General features: G+C 48.7%; 2 protein-coding genes across 3 annotated transcripts in view; one reads left to right on the top strand and one right to left on the bottom strand.

Annotated features, from left to right (window-relative positions):
• The window catches only part of LOC122381914, an 86,292-nt gene that overhangs the window by 45,926 nt on the left and 14,658 nt on the right, over positions 1 to 25,708 (top strand). Inside the window, exons 2-8 of the mRNA XM_043366700.1 lie at positions 3,045 to 3,090; positions 6,917 to 7,094; positions 7,233 to 7,358; positions 7,737 to 7,882; positions 12,951 to 13,062; positions 13,542 to 13,763; positions 19,792 to 19,924. Of these exons, the coding sequence (XP_043222635.1) occupies positions 3,045 to 3,090; positions 6,917 to 7,094; positions 7,233 to 7,358; positions 7,737 to 7,882; positions 12,951 to 13,062; positions 13,542 to 13,763; positions 19,792 to 19,924 (963 nt within the window). The remainder of the gene's footprint in view (positions 1 to 3,044; positions 3,091 to 6,916; positions 7,095 to 7,232; positions 7,359 to 7,736; positions 7,883 to 12,950; positions 13,063 to 13,541; positions 13,764 to 19,791; positions 19,925 to 25,708) is intronic.
• Positions 9,675 to 11,801, bottom strand: LOC122381931 (uncharacterized protein K02A2.6-like). 2 transcript variants are annotated; one of them, XM_043366721.1, is made up of 3 exons: positions 10,929 to 11,801; positions 10,432 to 10,595; positions 9,675 to 9,797 (listed from the first exon to the last, which is right to left on the bottom strand). In XM_043366721.1, the coding sequence occupies exons 1-3, from the start codon at positions 11,602 to 11,604 to the stop codon at positions 9,756 to 9,758; spliced, it is 882 nt and encodes a 293-aa protein (XP_043222656.1). In that variant the 5' UTR covers positions 11,605 to 11,801; the 3' UTR covers positions 9,675 to 9,755. The 2 variants fall into 2 exon arrangements, with proteins under 2 accessions (XP_043222656.1, XP_043222657.1); XM_043366722.1 differs by having other exon boundaries at positions 10,432 to 10,592; positions 10,929 to 11,797.

The following is a 25,708-nucleotide window of genomic DNA, read 5'->3' on the forward strand; positions in this document are numbered from 1 at the left end:
AGCTTCTCCAGTCCACGCTTGTTTGCCGTGAGATTCCCAGATTTGGCGTGGCAGCGCTGTTGCACCACCGCTTCTGCACGAATATGCTAATAAATTGCCATGCGTTGATGCGACTGCGTTCAAGAAAAGTCCCTTCTTTTGTTCGAGATGCTGAAGTTGCAAATGCGCCACCGCTTTGTCTTTCCTACTTGGGAGGTAAATGTGCACTGTGCAGCGCCACAGACCTCAGTCCTTAACAAACTTAACACTGGCTGTCGCACAAAGGACAAGTAACGGTTGGGGGAAGAACACCGTGCTCTCGAAAAAAATATGCATGGCGCGCTCCTCGTTTCTTCAAGTTCCAACTAGCTCGTACTCCTACCACTTGCACCCGCAGCAGTAGGAATCACCGGAATCACTCGACGCTGAAGCCATTATCGTAACGAAGTGACGAGCGCGGAAAGGCGCTGATCAAACAATGCTCAAACGGAAACGGAAGTTTCTGATTCAGAATTGCAGGGATCAATAAAAAGAAGTTTTTACGCAAGGTTTTTATACAGCTAAGGCGGAGAAAAATCGTAAGGTGGAATCCGCTTAATAAATCCACCTTGGTGACAAGTTGTTTTGGATTTATTAAGCGGTGGCTTTATTAACCGGAGTCAGTCATTTTCATTAAAAAATACGCCCGGTTATATATGGCAATATTTAACCGGTTTTTCCGCGACACAACGAGCGTTTTCTTTGGGGCGGCCCCGGATCCAGGCCGGCCTCTGCGAGCAGCTTCGGCGGCAGGCGGGCGGCCGCCTGCGCCCCCGGGCGGCAAGGTCGCTAAGGCGGCGGCCTCCTCTGATTGGTGGAGCGCAGGGTTGTGCTTGACTCATGAGTCGAGTCAGAAATTTGACTCAACTCTGACTCAAATGAGTCAAATTTAAGTCGAGTCGGATAAAATGTTGAGCTGTTGAGTTGAGTCAGAGTTGAGTCGGACAAAAATATTAAGGCGTTGAGTTGAGTCAGAGTTGAGTCAGTAAAATAACTTTTGACATTGAGTTGAGTCAAACATTTAGGAACATGAGTCAGCTGACTCAAATTTCTAGAAACAAGCTTTTCATCCCCCGCTTAACAACTTCGCCCTGGCCCTGCTGCCGGATTTTTTTTTTTCACCCCCGCCCCCGCCGAACAACTTTTTTATCTGAGTCAATTTTGAGTCAACTCACTTGACTCAACAAAAATTTGAGTCAAGTTTGAGTCGACTCATATTTTCATTGAGCCGCTTGAGTCATGAGTCGAGTCAAGGGAAAAAATCAGCTCCTTGTTTGAGTCAGAGTTGAGTCAGGGCTTTCTGAAGTTGAATGATGAGTCGAGTCGGCAAATTTTTTTGAGTCGAGCACAACCCTGGTGGAGCGACTCGTGTCACGTGACGGTGACGGCGCGGGGTTTGAGTGCATTTGCGCGGTCACTCTGTTCTAAGCCGCCCGGTCTGACGGGAGTCAGCAGTGTTCTCGCTCTGGAATGTTTTTGCGTTTCCCACCCACCCACCACCATTTTTGGGCCTTTTTTTACACGCACCACACTCTTAAATAAAAATGGGTTTTTCCACAACATGTGTTTTTTCCCCAGCTAGGTCCCCCGTTTTTTTTTTCAAGTTAGGACTTTTTCCGGGGAGGACACACACGACAGGGTTTCTAGTTTGGGTGGGGACTAGTGATGTCAATTTCAGAAATTTTGGAAACCAATACCAAACCGATACCGACCAAAACCACTGAGAGTATACCAAAACCGAACCGATTTTCAGAAATAGGGTGAAATACCGACTAGGTACCGAATTCAGGGAATCATGAAACAAATGCTTCAAAACTTTCTCAAAACAAATGATAAGCATTGAAAGGTACCTAATACTTTAGAATAAGGCAACAAAAACAAGTCAGGAAATCTCTAAATTATTTGCAATGCAAAAAATATAACTGTATTGTGTAACTATTAACAAATATTCAGGTCAGTTACCTGGGATGTGGATTCAAGTCATCTGGATGAGGTGATAGGACAAGAACTTGAACCCTGAATCTCATCCATCTGATCCATGCCTGAACCATCAAACGTCCTTTCAGTTCAAGTCATTCAATTTGAGTCCAGTCAAGACAGGGTTACATGTGGTATCATGATCCAAAAATGGTAACCAAATGACAGTGATGGGCTGGGCTACACCATTAATGTAAACAAAATCCATGATACCTACAGTTCAACTCAAGTAGCAATGGTGACGATAGTGACGCAGCCAATTTTTCATCATAAACAAACGTTTAACACAACAAATCTTGATAAATAATTACTTACGAGGCACACTGATAGATAGCAGACACCACTGTAATGATATCGCGATGAAAGCTAAGTAAAATGTCCATAATTTTACAGAATCATTGACACGTGTCACGTGGCATCTCTTCCACAATGGCAGCCTTGCAGGCGGCGGCCATACGAAACGCACGGAACTGCATAAAATAAAGTTTTCCTTTTTTACACTTCGTAGACTTAATTTAGAAATATGATGTTCATATTTTGGTATCTTAAAATTAATTCAAGAAAGATTGAAGGCCGCTATTGCTAAAAAGTGAAGAACCAGAAAAACAAATTTGCTCAATTATTTTCAATTAGTTGTTGAGCTACATCGGGTTTTGGCGCAGCTGCGACATTTAAAAGTTCTTAGATGTGTTCAGTTTTAAAACTGCTATTTGCGATTCAAGCCAACACCCAATTATATTTTAGAAATGCTTTTGATTACATTGCTAGCGATTTCTATCTGTTGAGGAGAGCAGGAAAGAGAACACTAATTAAAAGAAATAAATTATCCACAGGATCTTTTTGAAGTTGACTGCGAAGTTGAGAATTTGTGGAATGTTGCGAATGTGGGATGATGATGAAGTGATAAATGCTGCCTTCAATATTAGATGATAATGGTGAAGCTAGTGCTATAAAAAACAGGGTTTTGATTTTTGGATAATGTAACTGCATTGCAGTGAAATGGAGAGCAAGACAAGGTCAAGATCAATCACAGACTCCTCAAAACAAAGTCAAATTTGTTACTAATGAAAGCTTTGGAAATTTTGAGTACCTAAGGTAGTTAAAGTGTGTTTTCCAGTATACAGTGAGTTAAACATTGATACATGTTTATGTCTTGCACATTAGCTTTTTTGTAAAATAATTATCCTCATGGTGTTGGAATTTGCTAGTACTGATAAGTTGCCATTTAACATTCGTAGACTGATGTGTTTAATGTTACAGTTAATGTGTTTGTCCATTTGTTATGACATCATGCATTTGGGAGAAATGTGTCATGATTGTCCTTTTTCTTCATCCAATGTCATTTAGCAAATCAAATTTGAGTTCAGAAGGTTTATCAAAAATGTTTTCAATTTTTTTATGACAGTAGTTGACTTTCATAATACCGACAAAATACCAAATGCTTTTAGTATAAAATACCGAATACCGAATCGGTATTGGTTCGGTATCGGTATACCGAAATATTGGTAACCGATTGACACCACTAGTGGGGACACCATTGCGCCGCGCGAGGGGAGGGGTGGCGGCCCGTTGGCAGGGCAGTCTCGGTTGAGACATGTATACTTGCTAGTATGTTTGTGTCGTGTTCATTTGGGCTGAATATACCAATAGCCCCTTTTTGTACAGCTACAGTGTTTTCCTGGAGGGACTTGGTTGTGAGGTTTGCGCTGAGATTGGTTACGCATAGCATAGCTAATTGTCTATGTTTGCTGGCAGCTCGAAGGGGAAGCGGAAAATTGTACCGCAGCTGTACGTTCCGTTCCCCTGCAATACAAGCGTCCAGGCTAACATTCCTCATTGTCTCACTGGTATACCAATGAAAGTGCCCACGGGCTCCACCACATCGGTGGGGTCGCGGGGTCCGATCCCTAATAATTTGACTTCCGCAGTGCAGTCTAATGTATAACGGAAATATTTGATTTACTATTGCCTGTGAGCTATCCTGAGGCATTGCCTTCGGCACTGCACTGCTTCGCCGCGAGTTGGCCAAGAGTATTATTATGACGTCACTTTCACAATACAACTGAATAACATCTGTAATGTGTTTCATTCAACCTTGAACCCCAGTTCCCAGCAGTTCCCTTTTCTTTTCTTTTTTGTTATTATGAAGTCATTTTAATATTTTATTATTTTACCTTCCAACCCATGAACCCCGATTCCCAACAGTTCCCCAATTTCTAACCCTTTTCATCGTATTTCCCCCCCCCCACCCAATAACCCCGGCTCCCTACATTTCCCCTTTCTTGTTTTGCTCTTGTGATGTCATATTGATTTAACTCGACAGTTTAAATTAGTAAATTAATACTTTAAAACAATGGCAGCGCTGGATGTTTTCATTTTCTTCCTTTTATGCATGCGATTGTTGCGTGATGTCGGAAGGTGTACTTGCTGAGTGTTTTGGTGATAACTTTGTTCTTGCGAGACATGTATGCTTTTTGGATTCAGCATGTCAAATTAAACCACGCCCCAGTGGCGGTCTCAGCCAACTTCGCTATAGTGTGGGGGGGGGGGGCATATGTTACCACCCACCTCTAATTAAAAAACTAAGAGGGCTAGAAAGACGCAGTTAAAAGCAGTCGATAGCTCTCAATGCGTAAGTTTGAAAGTATTTCAGTCATTTTTTATCTTAGAGCAGTATTGGGGTCACCAGATATCATCAAAGGTCAAAATTTGCCAAAGGTTATATTTTTCAGAAAACATGACGTTATCTCAGGAACTATGATAGCTAGAAAAACGCATGGAAGATCAATCGATAGTTTTTAACTCTTCTTTTGATAAGGTCATCATCAAAATTGAACTCAGGTCAACGGTTAAGCCTCCATAGGTCAAACATGAAAAAACAGCTGTTTTTAAATACAACTTTTTTCACGAATAACTTGAACAAACAAAGATGAAGAATTGGTAATGGCACTATCGTGTTTCTCTCTTTCAGACGCTTCGAAAAAAATGCTTCAGGTCAAGGTCACTATGTGACCTTGACCTGAGATTGGTCACGTAGTGACAAATATTTTTTTTTTGTTCAGCAATATACGTTACATTTCGTCTTTTCCGGCGACCTAGCTCCGTGTCCCGCATATTCTCATTAACGTATCAATTTGTTGTTTCTGTCCTCGGGGCGTCAATCTGTTGTTTCTACCTATCGTCGTCCTCACTGCGCGACGCCCAACTACTGGCTGGACGGTCACCGGTGTGCGGCAAGAGCAGCTCCTAATCGTAATGAAGCAGGCTCCCATTCAGCAGGCTCCCATTCTGGGTGATCGTAAGCTCAGGTTGGTGGTCTGTCTCTGGGGACGGGAAAGACCAGTGTGGTCTACCAGAGGCCGGTGTGGGTCTAGAGGCTGGCATTGGCCCTCAGAGCAGCTCGGCACCTGACGCTCAGAATCCGCGGGACCCATCAGAAACCGATGTGGTCCGCAAAAAAATATATGCGTGCGGGCTCTCGGCATAAGGCCCACGGGAGCCGCCCGCCAGCCGGCGAAGGCCCACAGAGGGGGTTTGGGACACTCAGTAATCTTGGTACGTGGTACCTCAGATACCATGTCGTAGGAGACAGGTGCAAAGTCCTGTAGGGTCCTTACATGCCGGCATAGGCTCTCAGAGGTCAGCGTGATGCCCAAAAAGGTTAGTGTGGCTCTTCTCCGTCATCAACCTACGTGGGGCTCTGAAAGGCTCTGGAGACGGGGGTGTGTTTTGTTTTTGCAACCAAAGGAAGGCGCTATACCGATAATGCTCCGGGCAGCATGTTCCTTTGGTTGCGAAAGCGAAACACGTTGACCACCTATTTTGTTATTTTAAATAAAGGAGTTACTATTCTGAATTTTTGTGTATTCAGAGCTTACCTTAACCTCTACAAGTTGGAAACCACAAGTTCACTACTGGCGCACCCGTTTACCGTCCTCACTCGATCCTAGCCAACCCTAATTTTCCGTTTATTTTTAATGGGTTGTTTTAACCCCTCCTAGCCCTTCAACTCATGGCCTTAGGACCAACTCAGGATTGTTCCCAAAGGTAACCGACGAACAGTCTTACCGAACCATAACAACTTTTCTGCACTAGGTAAGTGTAAAAAGCTACAGCAAAACAAAATTATTTTTCCAGGCGTGGGCCAAAGTTGCCCTTGGTGGTCAAAATTGCACGAAACTACGTTGGCAATGCGCAACATGTCCCTGTTCGGATTGGAGGAGCTGACGGGTCTCGAGTGGTCATCCTTTGCTGACCGTCCCGAATGAGTGTTGAAGATAAACATATTTGCACACAGGCTGTTTGTTTCCGTTTTCCAGTGGAAGGGAGAAGGCCAGCAGTCTTCTCTCTCCGGTACCGTCATCCACCAGCGTGTGTGTGTGATGTGTAACGTACCACTGCATTCGCGCTTGTGTCGGGACTACAGATTCACACTCTTGATTATGAATTATCTTTGACTGTTGTGCCACCTGATGTGGTTTCAGCACTCATTACAAATTATTAGTAGGTATTCGCCGATTTTTTTCTTTTCAAAATCATAGGTTTATATTCCAAAAATATTTTACAAGGTGTCAGTCGTTTTGTTTCATAGGGATATATTCAAACATATAAACATCCAAAACTCGTAAAAAGTAGTTACTTGTTTTTCTCCTCTACCACGGCAGCAATTCTGAAAGGATTTGGCACAGCACTAACAAGAAAGAGAATATAAGTACCGGTTACAGTTCCCGTTTATTGATTTCAATTTTCAATATTGGGATCATTTATTTCACATTCATTAATGAAATGAACTTGAAGTGGTACTGTAGTCTGTACAGCTGTCGCCTGTCGCCATCATCCGTAAATATCTCAGACTTAACATAAAATAGGCATTGCTCCCTGTCTGTTGCCTACTCTGATAGCTTCCGTTTTGTATTTTCAGAATAATTCGCCTGTTCCGATATAAGGGTGTTGTGAAACAGTGGGCCTTCAACGGTGAAAAGGAAGGCAACATCAAAGGCAAAATAGAGTTTATACAGGAGTCTCCCTACACGATAACGAACACGGAGACGGACCTCACTGGACTGGACGGCGCTGCCGGAGGCTACCACGTCCATCTGGTAAGGACGCTTCCTATGTGCGCCACGGAGTGTGCTTCACTTAATAACCGTTGAACACACACAATCATGCAATATAATAACATAATATGCATTGGTAAGGCATGGGGCCGTGTGTTTCAATATGCCAATGACCTACAGGTGCCTGTACAGCTTAAAGACGAGTTTCCGTGCCATAACATCGCTATCGGTGGTCATTTCAATCCGTACGGGATCAACCCCAGGGCGTCCCCACCGCCAGGACACGGCTCCAGCGACCAGTACGAGGTGAGACGCAAACGATCAACACAGACGGTTGGGCTCAACGAATCAAATTGCCACAGCTCACAAGATTGTGGTGTTGATACGGTGACTCCTGTGCTGTTGGGTTGGCAATTGCTACAAAAGACTTCACAGAAAGCTTTCGTTGGTAGTTACAAGCGACTTTTTGAGCTTTGTTGTTCTTCTAGTCTGCTTAATCTAAACTCCTAAATTGCCCAGGGTGGATAAAATGGCCATTGGCCAGCGTCACTTCGCGAAGTATAGCAGTGTTGTCAATTATTAAAGCCTTGGATTCGAAAACTGAATGGTGTTTGGTCGTTGTTTTCGTGCTCTTCTTGCATTTCGTGCAATATGCTGATGGACGACGGCTGTTGTGGCCGGCAGTCTGGGGACCTCAGCGGCAAGTATGGCGAGCTGACTGGCAGGAGTGAGGTGCAGCGTGTCAGCAACGACACCAACCTGCAGCTGTTTGGGCCCGACACCATCCTGGGCCGCAGTGTGGTCATCCACCGGGCCGCTGACCAGTCACGGTAAACGGACCCACCCAGTGCCTCCGTGGGGCAAATAGTGTACAATGTAACTCTTCACTGGCAGCGCGTACCGTGGACTGTGTTGAATGATTATTCACGTACTCAGGAAACGGGGAAGAGAAAGACTTGCGTTGAAGACTTTTCTTTACTGTTATGTCTCGCGGCCCACCATCGACACACCACCGCTCGGTTCCGACTGACTGTATTGTAGCACGGTGGTGGGGACGACAGGAGGGTCGTCCCCTCAGGCAGTCCCTGACCTCGGCAGGGGCCGACCCAGGTATCACACACACAGTAGCAGGCAACTCACATATCGGCCACCGCCAATGCCCAGGCAGGGGTCTGCACAGGTGTGCACACGGCCCATTACATAACACCTCTCCACCCTATTTTCTTAGTATCGGCCTCGGCCTCAAGTTATAGCGACGCGGCGGATCATCAGGCTGCGGCTGAGTGGTACACTGAGCCGCAGACGGCGGCCGCGGCGGGGACGGCGGCGGCGTCTCGGCGTCCCCCGGCTGAGTGGTCCCTGGATCCGCAGACGGCGGCGGCGGGGGCAGCGGCGCCGCGGACGCGGCCCTGGTCCCCGGCGGCCCCCCGGCCGCGGGATCCCTCTCCGCTGGTGCGGCGAGTCGTCCTCTTCCCTCCTCGGAAAGCGGTGTCCCAGGCGGAAGCGGCTGCATCCAAACCGGCGGCATGGACGGCGTCGGCTCATCGGTCAGCTCCATCTGACGGCTAGAACCGCTGGGCACCACGAAGTCTAGGTGGCGCTGTATCACGCGGCCGTCCTCCAGACGAACAGTGATCTTGGATCCAGAGCGGCTCACGCAGTGTCCCGGGAGCCAGCGAGTTCCCCGTCCGACGCCGGCCAGTCCGGAGACCTGTGACACCCAGACACGCATTCCAGGGGTTAGAACACGATCCTGTGACCCACGGTCATATCTCTCCTTCATCTGCTGCTGTGCGGCTGACACACGGTCCTGTAGGTCAGGCAGTAAACAATCCATACGAGTCCGCAAACGTCGGCCCATCATCAGCTCCGCTGGAGTCTGCGCCGTTGTGCTGTGAGGAGAGGTACGGTAGGTAAACAGAAACCGGCAGATTTTCGTGTCCATGCTGCCATGTTTCTGCTTTCTCAGGCCCTGCTTCACCGTCTGCACACAACGCTCCGCTAGACCGTTACTTTTGGCCGACAGGGGTGCGGTCAGCAAGTGGCGCATGTCCAGCTGCTTGCAGAACGTCTCGAACGCTGGCGCTGTGAAACATGTTGCGTTATCACTGACCAGGGTCCGCGGGATTCCAAAATATGCAAATGACTTGCGCAGCAGCTCCATGGTATTCTCGGCTGTCGTGGAACGGGCCAAGTGCACGTCAATCCATTTTGAGTACGCATCGACAACAATCAAGAGCAAGTGGCCATCGAACTGGCAGTGATCAATATGCACTCGGTCCCAGGGATTTTTCGGCCAGGCCCACGGACTGAGTGGCGTCACGGGTGCCTGTCGGCGATACTGCTGACATGTCGGGCAGTGACGCACCAGTTCAGAGACTTCTCTGTCTATCCCAGGCCACCAGACATACATACGAGCGAAACTTTTCGTGTGACTCTCTCCCAGATGTCCCTCATGCAGCATAGACAGAATTCTAGGCCGAATCTTGGGGGGTACCACCACCCGTGACCCCCACAGCAAACATCCATCCTGAATGCTCAGCTCACCTTCCTTGCTTCGGTACTGTACCAGCTCTGGCATCACGAGGTCGCCCGACGGCCAGCCCTCCCTGGTGAAGCGCAGAACGGCACTCAGCACAGGATCCCTGGCGGTGAACAGACGGATGGACTCAGCGGTGACCGGTGACGAGTCGAAGAACTGCATCAGGTGCACCGTCTCAGCTGGAACGGGCAGCTGGGGCGATCCTGCAGACACAGGAAGTCGGCTCAATCCATCACAGTGTCCCTGCTTGATACCCGGTACATATTCCATCTTATACTTGTACCCCGAGAGCAGCATAGCCCATCGTGTCACCCGGGGAGAGGCCATCAGTGATACCGGCTTATTTCCTCCAAGCATACCCAGCAGCGGCTTATGATCTGTCCGGATCAAGAATTCACGACCTGCCAAGTAAAAATTGAACCTGGCCAGGCCAGCAATCACTGCCAGGCCCTCGCGATCGGTCTGGGAATACCGTCTCTCAGTCTCCGACAGAGACCGCGAGTAGAACGCAACTGGCCTCTCAACATGGTTCCTGTCCATGATACTTAGGACACATCCTACCCCCACCGGGCTGGCATCACAAGCCAAAATGACTGGAGCTGTCTCGTCAAAGTGCGCTAAAGTCAGGGTTGATTTCAGCATACCTTTCGTACTCTGAAACGCCTTCCTCTGAGCTGGGCCCCATTCCCACTTCTGCTCCTTTTTCAGCAGCTGATACAGCGGTGCCAGTTCTGTGGCGAGGTTTTTCAGGAACTTCGCGTAATAGTTGACCAGGCCGAGCCATGCCTGAAGCTCTTTCAAGTTTTTGGGCTCTGGGGCTTTTTCAATGGCACTGACCTTGTCTGCTGTTGGTTTGATACCATCTGCCGTGATGTGGTGTCCCAGATACACCACTTCTGATGCCGCGAACTGACACTTCTTCCGCTGCAGTCGCAGTCCTGCCTCCGACAGACGTCTCAGAACCTCCTCCAGCCGCTGCAGATGTTCCTGTTCGGATCCTGCTGAGACAATGACGTCATCGATCAGCACACCAACTCCTGGGATTCCAGCGAGCAGCGATTCCATGTATCTCTGGAAAATCGCCGGGGCTGAGGCATATCCAAAACCCAGCCTAGTCGGTACCAATATTCCCTTGTGCGTATTGATAGCCATGTACTTCCTGCTGTTTTTATCTAACTGAATCTGATTATATGCGCTTTTCAGATCTAGTTTCGTGAAAATTCTGGCACCCTGAAATAGCGTGAATAGCTCCTCAGTCTTGGGCATCGGGTACCTCTCTAGCGGCGTTACTTTGTTGACCGTTAACCGATAATCACCACAGAGACGGACCTCACCTGACGCCTTCAGTGCAGTGACGATCGGTGCAGCCCACGTGCAGTGTTTCACCGGTTCCAGCAGCCCGGCCTGGATCTGACGGTCCAGCTCGGCGTCGACAGCAGCACGGTACGCCAGCGGTACCGGCCTGGGCTTGTAGAATATGGGGCGTGTGTCTGGGTCAATCGGGATATCTACCACAATCCCCTTCGCACATCCCAACTCATCCGCAAACACATCAGAGTACTTATGCAGCACAGACTCAACTCCGCTTCCCAGCGTCTGCGTCGTCACCATGCAGATGGTTCTCCAGTCCAGTCTGATGCTCTCCAACCAGTTCCTGCCGAAGAGCAGCGGCCCTGTCCCATCAACTACTACCAGGGGCAGGCTAAACGACTCTCCGCGGTACACCACGTCCATCTGTACCTCACCTCGGACCTTCAAAGGCTCGCCTGAGAAGGTGTGTAGGATGAGGCTGCACGGCTGCAGACGGCGTTTCTTCTCCGGCCAGAGCTCTTGAAACCTGCTGAACGAACAGACGGATACAGATGCACCCGTGTCAAGCTCCATCCTGACATCGCGCCCATCCAGCGACATGTCCAGCATGATTGGAGGCCGGCTTTTCACCACATGAATCCGCTCCAGACACTGAAAAACCTCCCCGATAAAGTCAATTTCTTCAGTGTCTGCCTCCATCACACTCTGCTCTTCCCCAGATCCATCGCCCTCCTCCTGACGGACCACCTCCGACCCAACATGTTTCACCGTCCCTGCCCGGTGAGCGGCCGACGTATGCCCATACTTGGAACACTGGAAGCAGCGCTTACGTTTAAAGTAGCATTCGGATTCAGAGTGCGTTCTGTTCAAACAGCGCCAGCATCTCTCACCTTCATGCCGGGCTTGCTTACTGGCGTTGTGTCGCTCCTGGCTGGTCCGCTGTGAGGCTGACGGGCCCGTCCGGACACGGTTCACTGCCGTCTCCCCCGTAGCGGACACCACCGGCTGGCCAGCTCCCGTCAGCTCCTGTAGGTTTTGACCTGCTGTTTCCGTTGCCACAGCAATCTTGATTGCCTGCGGCAAAGTCAGCTCAGCTTCTGCCAGCAACCTGCGCTGAATGGGGTCAGAGTTAACTCCACACACCAGCCGGTCTCTGATCATTTGATCAAGAAACGATTCGAATTTGCAGTCCCGTGACAGCTGTCGCAGGCGCGCCACAAACTCCTGAACAGACTCTGACTGTACTCGACAACAGGAAAAGAACCGATATCTTGCGACAGTTACCGATGTGGGCGGACAAAATTGCTTGCTCAATGTTTCAACAATCATGGCATACGTCACCTCATTTTGTTTCTTCGGTGACAACAGCGATCTTACCGTACCGTATGTCCGAGCTCCCATGCTGCTGAGAAGAATGGCCCTCTTCTTAGCATCGTCCTGGATGTCATTAGCCACGAAGAATTGATCCAACCTTTCCGCGTACTCTTCCCAGTTATCTTGTCCTTGGTGAAATTCTTCAATCTTCCCCAACGGCATGGCTCCGTCCTCACTCCGCTCGTCGCCAATGTTATGTCTCGCGGCCCACCATCGACACACCACCGCTCGGTTCCGACTGACTGTATTGTAGCACGGTGGTGGGGACGACAGGAGGGTCGTCCCCTCAGGCAGTCCCTGACCTCGGCAGGGGCCGACCCAGGTATCACACACACAGTAGCAGGCAACTCACATATCGGCCACCGCCAATGCCCAGGCAGGGGTCTGCACAGGTGTGCACACGGCCCATTACATAACATTACTATTTTACTATTTGTCTTTTTTTTTACGTGTGCTTTTCATTAAGGTCGTTGCTTCTTCGTTGCCCTTCTTTGCTTTCGCCTTTGTCATTCGTCTGCGGGCCCTCGGTCGGTTTGCATGTTAACTTTTTTGGCCTCTACGGCCTAGTCTGAACATTTGTTTAGCATCTAATAACATTAATTAGATGACTTCAATATGCTTACCGGACAGGCCAAGCTGTTCACGCCGTGTGACCGATGGCTGCCTCTCAGGTGGATGTGCGGTAACATCCTGTGGGGCTACTCGCCGGCCGAGGCACGTCAGGTGACCGCCATCGCTTCGTTCCACCACCCACACGGCTACGCCTGGGGATACATCCGATTCGTAAGTGAAACGCCGCCCACGTAAGTTGAAGGTGCATTACTCGATGTAAGGCATGCAGTATTTTGTTTCCGCTCAAGCTTTAAGTGAGGATTCGCAATTATTAGGGATCACTTGATTTATCTGACACGAACACGTTTTAAGTACAATAGGTGTGCAGTTTTCTGCTGGTATGCTATGTTTGTAAGCCTTTGCCGCCAAATGTTTTAGAAACGTCGTGTCTGCCATTCCGTTGCGTCATTATGTTGTCGTGTTTACATACAATAAATAAGCGCCCTGCTCTACGCCATTCGTGCGGACACGGCAGATCCGAGATCGCGGCGCGGTATGTAACATCTTATATCCGCGGGGAAGTCGGCTGGTGTACTTAACGGGTGTACCGTCCGGCGTCCCTGGCTTAGTCCAATGGTAGTGATCTCGGCACGGAAATAATGCGGACAGTTAGGACGGGTATAACATTCTGCCGTTCACCGACCCGGCAGAGCCAGCTGGTGTACCACACGGGCGGCCGCAGCGAGACGGTGATCGAGCTGAACCTGCGCCACCCGGGCTCCAACGACCGCAACGTCACCTCGGGCCACAACTGGGCTATCTTCGTCAACCCGGTGGGCCACGACGCCGCCGTCAAGTTTTTCACGTCTCGCTGCACGGCCGGTGGCTACCGCTGGAACCCGGACTTCATCCACCTGGCCAATCCGAATGCGGTGAGCTGTTTGAACTCCCTGGTGCTTCCTCTCCGTCCGTCTGTGTTCGACAACGACCGATGGAATCGTTTAACAGTGATCGTACGTCCAGCTGTTTAGTTTAAACTGAAATTAAACCTAATAATTACTTATGGGACACTGCTGTTGTTGGGCCAAGCTGGCCGCTTTTTCTGGAAATACGGGGAACCCGATCCGTTAAGTGAAGACATTGACATTGTTGCGTTTACGCAGACGCAATGGGTATTGGGTTTAGCTGGCCCTGTCCGAGGCACACTGAGGTGGGCGGAGCTCAGCAAATTTCGACAGCCCGATTTTGCTATCTGGGTGTTCGCTTCAAACACCGATGAACCTCTTTCAAGTTGCAAAGCATCAATCGCTTCTGTGGGCGTATTTTTCCTCCAGTATTAATTATGGAAAAAAATCAGGCGTCTGTCTGACGGCTGTCGTCTTGGAGGTAAACAAATAGGATAGCTATACTAGCTTCGCCTTTTCTCCGCCTCATCGCACAATGATGTCCCAATTTTCTGACAAGGGTCACTAACGCACACCTTTTCCTGCTACAACCTTTTCGCTGCGCAAGCTTTGTGTATTGTCATCTCAAATACGTTTGCTACCTTTCTGCCCTGGCGGACCATGCTACAGGTACTGTGGCAGTGTTGTCAGTATACGAAGTTTTATGTCTGACAGTGCTTTGGATATATTTCACTTTCAGCTGCTCTAGCATTTTGTCATAAATTACGCCTTTTCACGTGCATCATCACCATCAATCGGAGGAAGGCCTCGAGTCAGCAGCGCTCGAGGCCTTCCTCCCGCCGACACTCGGCGCCTATCGCTCCGGGCGCGCCACCTGGTTGAACGTTGGACAAGTTGTCCACAAGGCCACCGAGGCATTCGAAGCCAGGGAACATGCCTTGATCGTCGGCTTGGACCTTCAGGACGCCTACAATCTCGTGTCGGTGCCCATCCTGGTCAGACGTCTGAGGAGTTTAGGTATCGACCCCTTCTTCGTCCGGTGGATCCTTCAAGCGCTCCAGGCCAGACGATGCGCGCTGAGGAGTGGCAGATGGCTCTCTGATTGGACGACCGTGACGATGGCGCTGCCGCAGGGCTCCCCGCTCTCCCCGGTGTGTTTCAACGCCTACACGCTCCCACTGGCCACCTTGCCGGTCCCTCCGAACTTCACAGTCTACACCTTCGCCGACGACATACTGCTGTGCGGAACCGGAGGATGTCTGCCAACAGTCGCGAATCAGATGCAGGAGGTCCTCGACGATGTGCGCGTAGCCTGCTGCGAAGCTAACATGGAGATAAACCCAGCGAAGGCGGCAGCATGCGTCTTGTCCCTCAGCAGAACGCCGCTGCCGGTCCCGGTCCTCCGATATGACGGTCAGCCCATTCGTGTTGACGCGACGATAACCCATTTGGGCATCACACTGGACAGGCGTTTAACCTTCAGCAAACATGTCGAGGAAACCACGGCCCGTTGCTTGCGATCACTCGGCGCCCTGAAAACCGCACAGAGGAAAGGTTTAAACCAGCAGCGCATGTTCACATTGTATCGATCCCTTATCTTCAGTCGGCTCTCATACGGCGGAGAGGTTGTGGCCGCCTGTCCCACCACATTGGAAAAGTTGGATCGCGTCCAGACGTCGGCCCTGCGCATCATCAATCGCCGCAATGTCAGTTTCTGTGCTACCTTGCAATTTTAATAGTTTTGATCGCAGAATGCCGGCGATTTATTCGCTTTTTTTCTAGAACATGTTGTCTCAGCTAGTATTTGTTTCTATAAGGTGATCCGAGCAATCAAAACCTTCATAACGCATTTACCCTCGTGTGCCGCCCCCCCCCCCCTCTTCGATGGCGCTCTTAACGGAGGTTGCAGGACTGCCGTACGAATCGTAGCGGGTCTCGGTTTCGTCACTGCAGTGAACACAGAAGGCTGCATCCGTTGCCTCGCCAGATGTTTACGGAATCATGTGTAAAGAAGCGATGCGGCTATATAACTGCAATGAAAACCCTAAGCCTCATGCTAATAATTGTATTCAAAATAGGGCCAAGAAAATAAATATACACTTCAATTAATAAATATATACAATAAATAAACGCTTCTGAGCCTGCTTGGCATGGCTCACCCACTGACTTACTCACTCACTCACTCACTTACCCATTCAATCATCCACTCATTCAACCACTCACTCGCTCACTCAATCACTCACTCATTCAATCACTTGCACACATGCTGCACAGTGCACACACACACACACACACACACACACACACACGCACGCACGCACGCACGCACATACACACATAGGATTTGCTAACCAATTTGCACACATATATAGGCTCTTTCATTCTACCATCTTTTCATTTATTTGTTCACATACCCGATTCCTACCATTCAAATAGACTGGGTTCATTCATGTTATCTACTGTCTGTCATTTGTTATAATCACTGCGAACGACCGTGTTTTTGCTTGTGAATCAAAGTGCGTGTATGTGTTAATATTTATAACTCACTGTATGTATGTATGCACCATTCCGCAACTAGGAGGAAGATCTATTCACTGACCAGGCTTTGTGTTACGTTTAAAAAACTGTGAAATGATTGTTTGCTTCAGACCTGACGATTTGCTATGCACGAAACAGTAGTCTTATTTTCTTGGTCCTATTTTGAATACAATTATTAGCATGAGGCTTAGGGTTTTCATTGCAGTTATATATATAATCATGAGCCTTAACCCGCGCCCTGCTGGGGGGGGGGGGGTGTTTGAACACCCCCCCTTGTGGTTTTTCGCGAATATCTCAAAAACGGCGGCGCTCCGTTTTTGGTACACCTTATCATACATCAATTCTACACATGTTGTGAAAATTTCACACCAAGGTCATTCAAGGTCAGGTCACCAGGTCACTTGAAGTGACCTCACCTCATAAAAAGCTTCAATGTCTGTCATAGCTACGCCGAGTGACCGATCGCTTTGAAACTTTCAGCGATTGCTAAGAGCAATAGCATGTACAAAATGTATATCTCAGAATTTTGATATCGATGACCTAAGGTCAGGTCAATTTTGCGACCTCCCCATTATAAGTCAATGGGAGAAAATTGAAATGCGCCTCTTTTGGACGAAAGACATTATAAACACTCCCAAACACCGAATTACAAGTGGTTTAGACACACAGAACATTAAAATGGTGTCCGTGACCCTTGTTTATGCCCTGAGGCAGACTTGTAAACGACTAAAATTTTTTTTGAGTCGATTCTTTGTTTGAGTCTGGAAATTTGAATCGATTCATCAAACGACTCATGATGTTAAATTTAATTGATTCGAATCAACTCATGACTCATCAAGTTCCTCGATAAAATGATTCGAATCAACTCATGACTCAAGCAACTAGCCAACGGAATGATTCGAATCAACTCATGACTCACACATTTTGATGAATCGATTCAAATCAACTCATGACTCACACGACATTTTTATTGAACTTATTTCATTCAACCCATGACTCACTATAGGCATTTGTTGATTATTTGACTCAAAGCTATGATAAAATGAATATGCCGCATACCACAATTGTATTAAGCAGCATAGTAGCCTTGATCAAAGATTCAAGCAGCTACCTAGTAGGACTAGGTACATAGGTACCTACCTTACACCTACCTATCTTCAACACTCAACAGTCAACAGTGCAATGTCAGATAAATTTGTAAGTAACTCTGAGAGACAATTATAATATAAGTAAGGACTAAGGAGTAGCATAGTAACCTATCTCTTATTATTACCTAGAAAGTCTTATTTGAAAATTCAAAAGCACAAGTTCCAAGAGGCATTCATGTTTTCTTTTAATCAAACTTTTTCTACATGATAATGAGACAAATGTTACTACTTCTTACTTATCAGATAAAATTATTCAAACAGTACAACCTCAAAAATAGGATTAATCCCACCTGTGAAACATTCAGCATCAACAGGGCTCCATGGGCCACGAGGAGTCCATGACCTTGCATGAGTGGCTCAGGCCTCAGAATCAGATATGATCTTGAGCAATTTTAGATTAAAAATGACGTCATTGAATATTAATCGATATCAGGAGCACCGGAGCACTGACCAAGTGGCTCTTTTGGTAAAAATAAATTGTCATTAATTCGGGCAACGTCATCCGGCCAATTTGTCACGAGATTCAGACGTGAAAGTTATCAACTGCGCCATTAATGTAGTTTTCTTAAAACTACTATGACTTTCACATTCTATTCTCGAATTCATGACGTCACTCGTAGTACATATTTTAGGCCAATGGAGATCGCTGATAAAATATTTCGAAGCCGCTCCTTTACATTATTCTGAAGATTCTATGATGTCATAAAACAAGTTTCTTTTTAAACTTCTATTTCATGGGAAAATGTGCATTTTGTGGTTTATTGGCAGTTGAGCATCGCAATTTTGTGGTTTATAGGTGAGTTTACTGTTTATTTATATTATAGCATAGCCTATAGGTAGTTTATAGGCTATAGGTAGTTTGGGCGTATTTGACTCAATAGACGCCCAAACTCTTATGCTGTTGATTGATTATTGGGACCAAATTGGGACTGGGAGAAGGGGAGGCAGCCGCAGGTGTCAATTCTGACTTCTGACATGTAAAATGTAGGTACCGGGTAGCAGGCACTTGGTTTGGTAAGACTAAGTACCTACCAACTGCCAAATGCTTTTGGCTCATTAGGCGGCTGTGCCTGAGCCTCTGAGGCTCTTGTAAGTCTGAAATATGGAGTTAAGTGATGGCTAAAGCTGAGGGGGTGATCTAGCATTGATTATTAGGGTGTTGATGGTGACTTGTAAACGACTCAAATTTTTTTTGAGTCGATTCTTTGTTTGAGTCTGAAAATTTGAATCGATTCATCAAATGACTCATGATGTTAAATTTAATTGATTCGAATCAACTCATGACTCATCAAGTTCCTCGATGAAGTGATTCGAATCAACTCATGACTCATCGAAAAACGGTTTGATTCTGAGTCGATTCACGAATCAACTCAGAGTCGTTTACAAGTCTGCCCTGAGGTCATCTTAGGTCACGAATGGTATCTAACAGTTTTTCGCAAATAACTTTTGATAGAGGCATGCTAGAGCGATGAAAACGCCTTAGATGTGTTCAGCTCGACGATTCGGATCGACTGATATGCAACATGACCCTTTCCGGTCAGGTCATGACCTTGACCTGAGGTCAAATTTTCAAGTTGACCTTCCAAGGTCAAGTTATAGTTCATTCGATGCGTCTTGACGAGAGGAACACGATGCTGGTAAAAGTAAGCTCGTACAAGGCTTGGGTCAAAAGTTATTGCAGAAAAACTGTTTCCGAAAAAATGGGCTATTTTTGCAGTTTTTGCCCCCTGCAGGCAAAACCGTTGACGTTAGGTCAAATCTGAGAGGATTACTCAGAAAGGGCGTTAATAGGGCTATCGAATGCGCTTTTCCGAGACGCTGTAGCTCTATTGGTTCCCGAGTTATGCGTTGGCTTCTTGGAAATTTTCGACATTCGACCTGGAAATCGGCGAAATTTTGCCTTCAATGACCTCTGGTGACCTGACCTTTGACCTGACCAAAAAATTGACTGAAGTGATTTCGTCATTATTTTTGACTCTCTTTCGAACGCCGCCTTCCGCGTATCGCTACGTGGCCCAGGAGCCGAGTTAGAAGGGGGGGGGGGGTGTTCAAACACCCCCCCCCCCAGCAGGGCGTGGAAATCCAGGACCCCCAGCCGGGCGCGGGTTAAAACCGCGCTTTCTTTAATCAAGCGATGCGGCATTCAAGTAACATTCTCATTTTCTCATTTGCTCCCAATAATGCGTCTTAAATGTCGCTTCCTTTTTTAGCTGGATGGCGATTACGCGCTTCACAAGAAGACGGATTGCGGTTTAGTGCTAATTCCCTCTAGCTGTCGGCCTGATGCGCAATTTCGAGATGGGAATGCTGTTTTATGACCTGTGGCCAGTGCCGACTGTGTTCCAGTAACGACCCACTCCTGTCCACAGCACGACTTTTACAACGAGCAGTGCAGTCCGGAGACGCCGCTGCGGTGTGAGATTGGCGACCTCAGCGGCCGGCTGGGCACCATCGACCTCGGCCAGAAGCGGGTGGTCATGTCCGACCCGAACCTGCCGCTCGGTGAGTCGCCACGCACGCCGGCCCTGAGCTGGTCACTGCTCAGCGTGGCCGGCTCCAGGGCAGGGGTCGCTCTTAGGATGGCTGAATGGGAAGACAGGGACGCCCGCCCGGGCTGGATCCCGAAATTGATGCGCGGTTGGTGCCGCATGTTATGCTGCCCCTCTCGAATGCTCCCGAAACAAATGCAATTTTACCGGCTTTGGCACCACTGACACCTTGCTGGTCTTACGATCACGTGAACCAAGCGGCTAACCCGACCTCCGCCGGTAGTGGGCGCGAGAGGCCACTCTCGTCCAGACAGGCAACGTGGAGAAACTGCATATCACCAAAAGTGAAAAGGCACAAGCTAGGGTGTCCCAGAATTGATGGCGGTCTTCGAAAAGTTCGTTGATCTCAAGTTGAATATTTTGCAGTGATGTATTTTTCAAAAAATCATGTGCAGTGGCATGAGTGCTTATTGTTGCACGTGCTGACCTACTTTCTAGCATATAAAAAATCGTCGAGATGTCTCTATTAAGGATTTCTAAAAATAAATGTCGAAAGCCCTGAAGAGGTGTCCAGCATGCGCCGGGAGCACTCTTTGGCAGTGCGCTTCCGGACCGCTGGCATGGTTACCGGCGGCATGAAGCCATTGCAAGTCGCCCAAGACCTGGTGATTCCAAAGCGGTCGCTGAAACGTTGGCTTGCCCTCACCGTGCTGGCAAAGGGCTGGAGAATCATGAAGGACGTGGTCGCAAGTCCACCATCACACGCATTGCCAAAATCGTCATCGCGAAGTCCGCCTTCAAGCGGGGGCACTTAACTAGAAAACTGTCCAACAAGCTTTCACAGCGAGGTTATCCGGTATCAAAGTCCTCTGTACACCGTTATTTGAGGACCTGTCTTGGTCTTGGTCTCAAGCCTCTCAAGCCGCAGCTGCAGCCTAAGCTGTCCCCGGAACAGAGGTGCTGACGTCTGGTTCGCCAAACAGCACTCCACCTGGACATTGACGACTAGAGACGGGTCATGTTCAGCGACGAGTCGCCCTACTAGCTACACCACCCACTCAACCGCCAAAACGACCGAGTTTGGGCCCATGGCTCTTTTGACGTCCCAACGGAAACTGTCAAGCACCCGACAAAGGTCATGGTGTGGGGCGCGATGAGCTTCCGAGGGCTGTCTGATCTGCACGTGGTTCCTCCGCGGTCAGACTGTCAACGCCAGCTACTACCAGGACAACACCCTTTAGACGGCCCTGAAGTCGGCGCTGAGCAGAACCCGTGAGAACTGCCCTCCGACAAAGGTCAAACTCCACCCTGACATGTCCAAGGTCATCTTCCAGCAAGATGGCGCCCCGGCTGCGAGTTACCTAAGTGTGGAACTACCCAGCGCCGAGCCGGCCGGATGACGTCACACCACGGCCAGTGCCGGCGCAGCGGCAGACTGGCCGAGATTGGCATGGTCTTAACTTGGCGAAGAGGCATCGAACGCCAAACTTCTGCTGCAGCTATAAATCACATTTCATGTGTTTCTTCCATGTGTATGAGGTATTAAGTCCTTCGAATACCTAATGTGTAAGTGAGCGTACCTGCATTTAGCAGTGTGTGCTATGCTATGTGGATTGAAAACTGGGGGCACATCCGACACACTGCGCAATGGATTCCGATATTGCTTGGCTGATTCTGGCTTTGTGTCTTCGCACGAACCATCGAAAGGGAGGACGTCATTTTTAAAGGTTGTCAGGTGCACTCAAACGTTTTAATAAGCAACTGCTGATTGAATTTCTGGCGAGGGGTGGTGGAACGTTCTGTTCACAAATGAGTATCTACCTACCTAGTGCCTACCTGCATTGGCAAATAACTTGGTCGCGGTCAATTAGGCATGATTCACGAAGTCCCTTATCTTTTATTAGACTTATTAAAGGGACCCTCCCACCTTAACATTAGTTTTGAGTTGAGATAGCCAAATTGGTGGCCATGGCCTGAAAATACCGGTTTGGGCACTCACAACATCGAAAAATGCTTTAATTCGGAGATATGGAATTTCAAACTTGCAGTTTTCGGATTCTAAGGGGCTAGTGCATTGGAATGCCCCCTTAGGATTTGTGACGTCAGCGGAGATCTAACGATTTTTTTAATCTTTTACTAAAACGTTTGGTAGCACGCGGTGGTATATGCTGCTTTGCGCGCAACAAATGCCGCACTTTCAAATAAAGTCGCCAGGAACAGCGGAGATCCCAAAAAGTAAACAAAAGTAAAAGTCTAATATCTTGAAAACCGGTGAATATTTTTATTTTTCGATGAAATTTGGTAGATATTCGTTTTCACTCTTTCTGAACCGAGCGACATCACTTTCATGCCAATTCATTAACTTTTTTGAAGGTGGGAGGGTCCCTTTAAGCCCAATGTGCAACATTTGCGTCTTTTCGCGTTGCATCGGGTAGCAAATGAGAAAATCTGCCTCTTCTCCACAGCCCTCAATTCAAGAAACCGTCCTTTTCCTTATCACACCATTCCATAACATAATTTTCAAACATGGGTATCCTCCCCACAAAAAAAACTGAAGCAGTTTCCTTCGGCTCCAATGCGCCGCTCGCCCAGGGAGACGGAAGTGTTATATTCTCTGCGGTCCAGTCTGCATTCTGCAGCACAATTAAACTTGGCGGACCCCCAGCGCACGACTGAACGATTCGTATTGTTGTGAGTGACTGTGACGACAGCAAATGAATTCACTGGTGGTTTCGGAATAATTAACAGGCGGCGCAGCCCAGTGCCTCTTACAATGAATTACAGTGGCGAATGCACTATTGCAGAGAAGAAATGGATTGAGCAGATGCCCAACCTCGCTGTATTATCAACTAAACATTAGATACGCTTTACATTTTAATCAGGCAATCATGGAAACAAACGACTTGCGAGTTGCGACCCTTCCGCCTTACATAACTCGGCAGAATGCCCCTGAGTCGGCTAAACTACACTGCATCTCTTCAAACCCTAAGCATTTTACAATTTACCACTCAGCTATGCAACAGGCTTATAATTCACTGCTAAAGTCTCAACTCCTTTTCCCCTATATCATCTTTTTGGCACCGTCAATCGCCATCTGCGCTTCCCACTGTCCAGCAAATAATCCGGCCGTCTCCAGTCCTCTGGCAGGAGCTTCCAAACTAAAGCGAACTCGCCGAAGTTTCGCCATTCAATGCGCAGAATCTGTACAATTGAGTTTGAGAGCCTCTGGGTTGGCTCGGCGCGCCTGCGCTGCGCCGTTGGTCCGGCCAAGTACGCGAGTGACGTCATGCTATAAGCGTCATCCCCCGACCAAAGTCACCAATCAGAGCCCTAGAATCGACTTGTAGTTCCACACTTAGGTAACTCGCGCCCCGGCTCACACCGCCGGCACGAGCCAGCAGTGGTGCGAGGAGCACCTCCCGGACTTCTGGCGGAGGGATCGAGCTTATCACGCCAGGAAGACCCAGGACTGGTACCGAGCGAGGCTCCCAAGCCTCTGGGAGAAGGGGACATGTCTGACAACAGTCTGGACCTGTCTCCGATCCAAACTATCTGGACGATCGTAAGAAAAGAGCTAAGCAAGCTTCCACCGGCTAGCTCAGAGAAGAGGCTGTTCAGAACTTATAAACGACATGGCGTAGTTTCAAAGAAGCAGACTTGTGACAGCTCAAGAAAAAAGTGAGCTCGCTCAGCTCAACTCCGTCTTATCCGCTCCCGTTCAGCTCCCGCTCAGTTTAACGCGGCTCAGCTCAGCTCACGTTCCGCTCAAACCGGCTGCGCTCCGCTCACGCTCAGCTCAGCTCAGCTCAGTTTCCGCTCAGCTCAGCTCAGCTCAGTTTCCGCTCAGCTCAGCTCAGCTCAGTTTCCGCTCAGCTCAGTTCAGTTTCCGCTCAGCTCAGCTCAGTTTTCGCTCAGCTAAGCTCAGCTCAGCTCAGTTTCCGCTCAGCTCAGCTCAACTCAGTTCCCGTTCAGCTCAGCTCAGTTTCCGCTCAATTCAGAGGGGTGTTCACGGGCACCGCACACTGCTGCGTGCGGTGTGTGCGGTGCGTCCAGCAGGCGTGGGGGTAGGGGATGGGTAGGCGGCTCTGACGTCACGGCTGCGTGCGGTGGACGGTCCGCTGTGGCCAGTCCCGACCGGCCACAGCGGTCGCTGTGTGCGGTGACGGAAGGCTGACGTAGGGACGCAGTGGGCGGAGCTTGGAGGCTGTGTGCGGTCCGACCGCACACAGGGCCCGTGAACAGCCCTCTGCTCAGCTCAGTTTCCGCTCAGAAAAAAAATGTACCGACGAAAAAAATGCACGGACGAAAAAATGCGAGACAAAAAGTCGGACGAAAATCTGCGGACGAAAAATTTTCCGACGAAAATCTGCTAGACGAAAAAAACGTCATGGAATCATCTCAACTAGACGGTGTTTCACGGCCGAGAGCAGCACGCCCACGCCGCCATCCGCTCTTGACAACCTGCCAGGAGCTAACGTTAGGTACATTTTGGGGTAGCGTTGTAACTTGAAGATAAGAGTTTGTTTATATCTCCATGGAAACCCCATTTGACACGTGTGATAGCAGCGTGCTGTTATCAGTGAAACCCAGGGGGGCGACACGGCTATTCGCGCAATGTATCAATTTATGGGCCGCGCGGGGCCTCGCGATGACGCGGCTGGAGGCAACTGCTCAGCGCGCTAGGATACTTCTGGCGGGGCCGGGCGCTGAACGGTGTGCAATGAATGGGTTATGGTCGGGCAGACAGAGATGAGGTATTGAATTTGAATTGACATCAGCAATCGGGTGGGGAAGGAGAACGTTTCTAATCGAGCTTGGGATGAGGAAAGCCGAAAATATCACGATCGGCTCATAGCTCAGACAGGGCCGGGTGCCGTACCATGTGTTGTATATTTAGGCGGGCAGACAGAGATGAGTTATTGGATTTAAATTCACCTTACCATCGGTTTCTGGTGGGGTTTGAAGACATTTTTAGTCAAGCTCGGAGTGGGGCAACCCACTGGCGGATCCAGGGGAAGGCATTTGAGGCAAATGCCTTCCCCCACATTGGCAGCGCCCGAAATCGCTTTTCGAGAATAAAAGAAAACTTCACAACTTTTCTGAGGAAATGTTGGTTAATCACACTGCACAGCAGTGCGCAAGGAATCGAAATCCGAGTTTTTTTAAATTAATTCCGAGAAACCTTTTTGGGGTAAGCCCCCGCAGTGTCCAAGACCGCTTCCTGGATCCGCCAGTTGTGAATAAGTCACGGTCGATACCGAGCTTCGGCGGGACCAGGCGCTGTATACAGTTGTTCTTTCAATGAAGAGGTGGACAGACACCTAGCCCCACATCCTACTGCTATACCCGTGCTTCTGTGGGTGAAGCACTAAAGCATCACGGAATCCCACAGGACCTGCGATTCGACGAGGTGGCCGCTTTGACCGCCGGGTACTGCAGCTCCCTGGAGTTGCCTGGGACCGATGGCAAAACAACAGCTCCGGCGGTGCCCGTATGGGCCGTAGTGATTAGTGAATTCCCGTAATGTAGAGATCATATCCTCAATGATCTCCATTACCATTTTATATTCCTAAACAGTATATAGAACAATTATGCTTGCCTACGTTCAGGCATTACCTCTGATGGTCATACGCCCAGTACAACATGTGTTGTCTGTCAAACAACAATCGACGACGGGATCCCTTCTCATCATCTCTTAAGCCATCGGTTGTCAATTCACCCACCCCGTTTCCCTAAAAATAGACGGTCAGATTCGGCCTGGGTCCTTACGACCCTTCTAGATTCGCCAGAGACGGGA

Source organism: Amphibalanus amphitrite, unplaced genomic scaffold (genome assembly GCF_019059575.1).
Source record: "Amphibalanus amphitrite isolate SeventyFive unplaced genomic scaffold, NRLGWU_Aamphi_draft 000130F_arrow, whole genome shotgun sequence".
NCBI classification, from domain to species: domain Eukaryota; kingdom Metazoa; phylum Arthropoda; class Thecostraca; order Balanomorpha; family Balanidae; genus Amphibalanus; species Amphibalanus amphitrite.

What these genes read in the sequence shown, in the direction of transcription:
- LOC122381931 (XM_043366721.1), bottom strand. Translation starts at nt 11,604, where the DNA reads ATGGAGGCAGACACTGAAGAAATTGACTTTATCGGGGAGGTTTTTCAG. An exon ending in CACTGCACTGAAGGCGTCAG is followed by an intron (nt 10,596 to 10,928) that starts GTGAGGTCCGTC and finishes TCATTGTCTCAG; the next exon opens with CAGGATCCGAACAGGAACAT. An exon ending in TCAAACCAACAGCAGACAAG is followed by an intron (nt 9,798 to 10,431) that starts GTCAGTGCCATT and finishes CTGTGTCTGCAG; the next exon opens with GATCGCCCCAGCTGCCCGTT.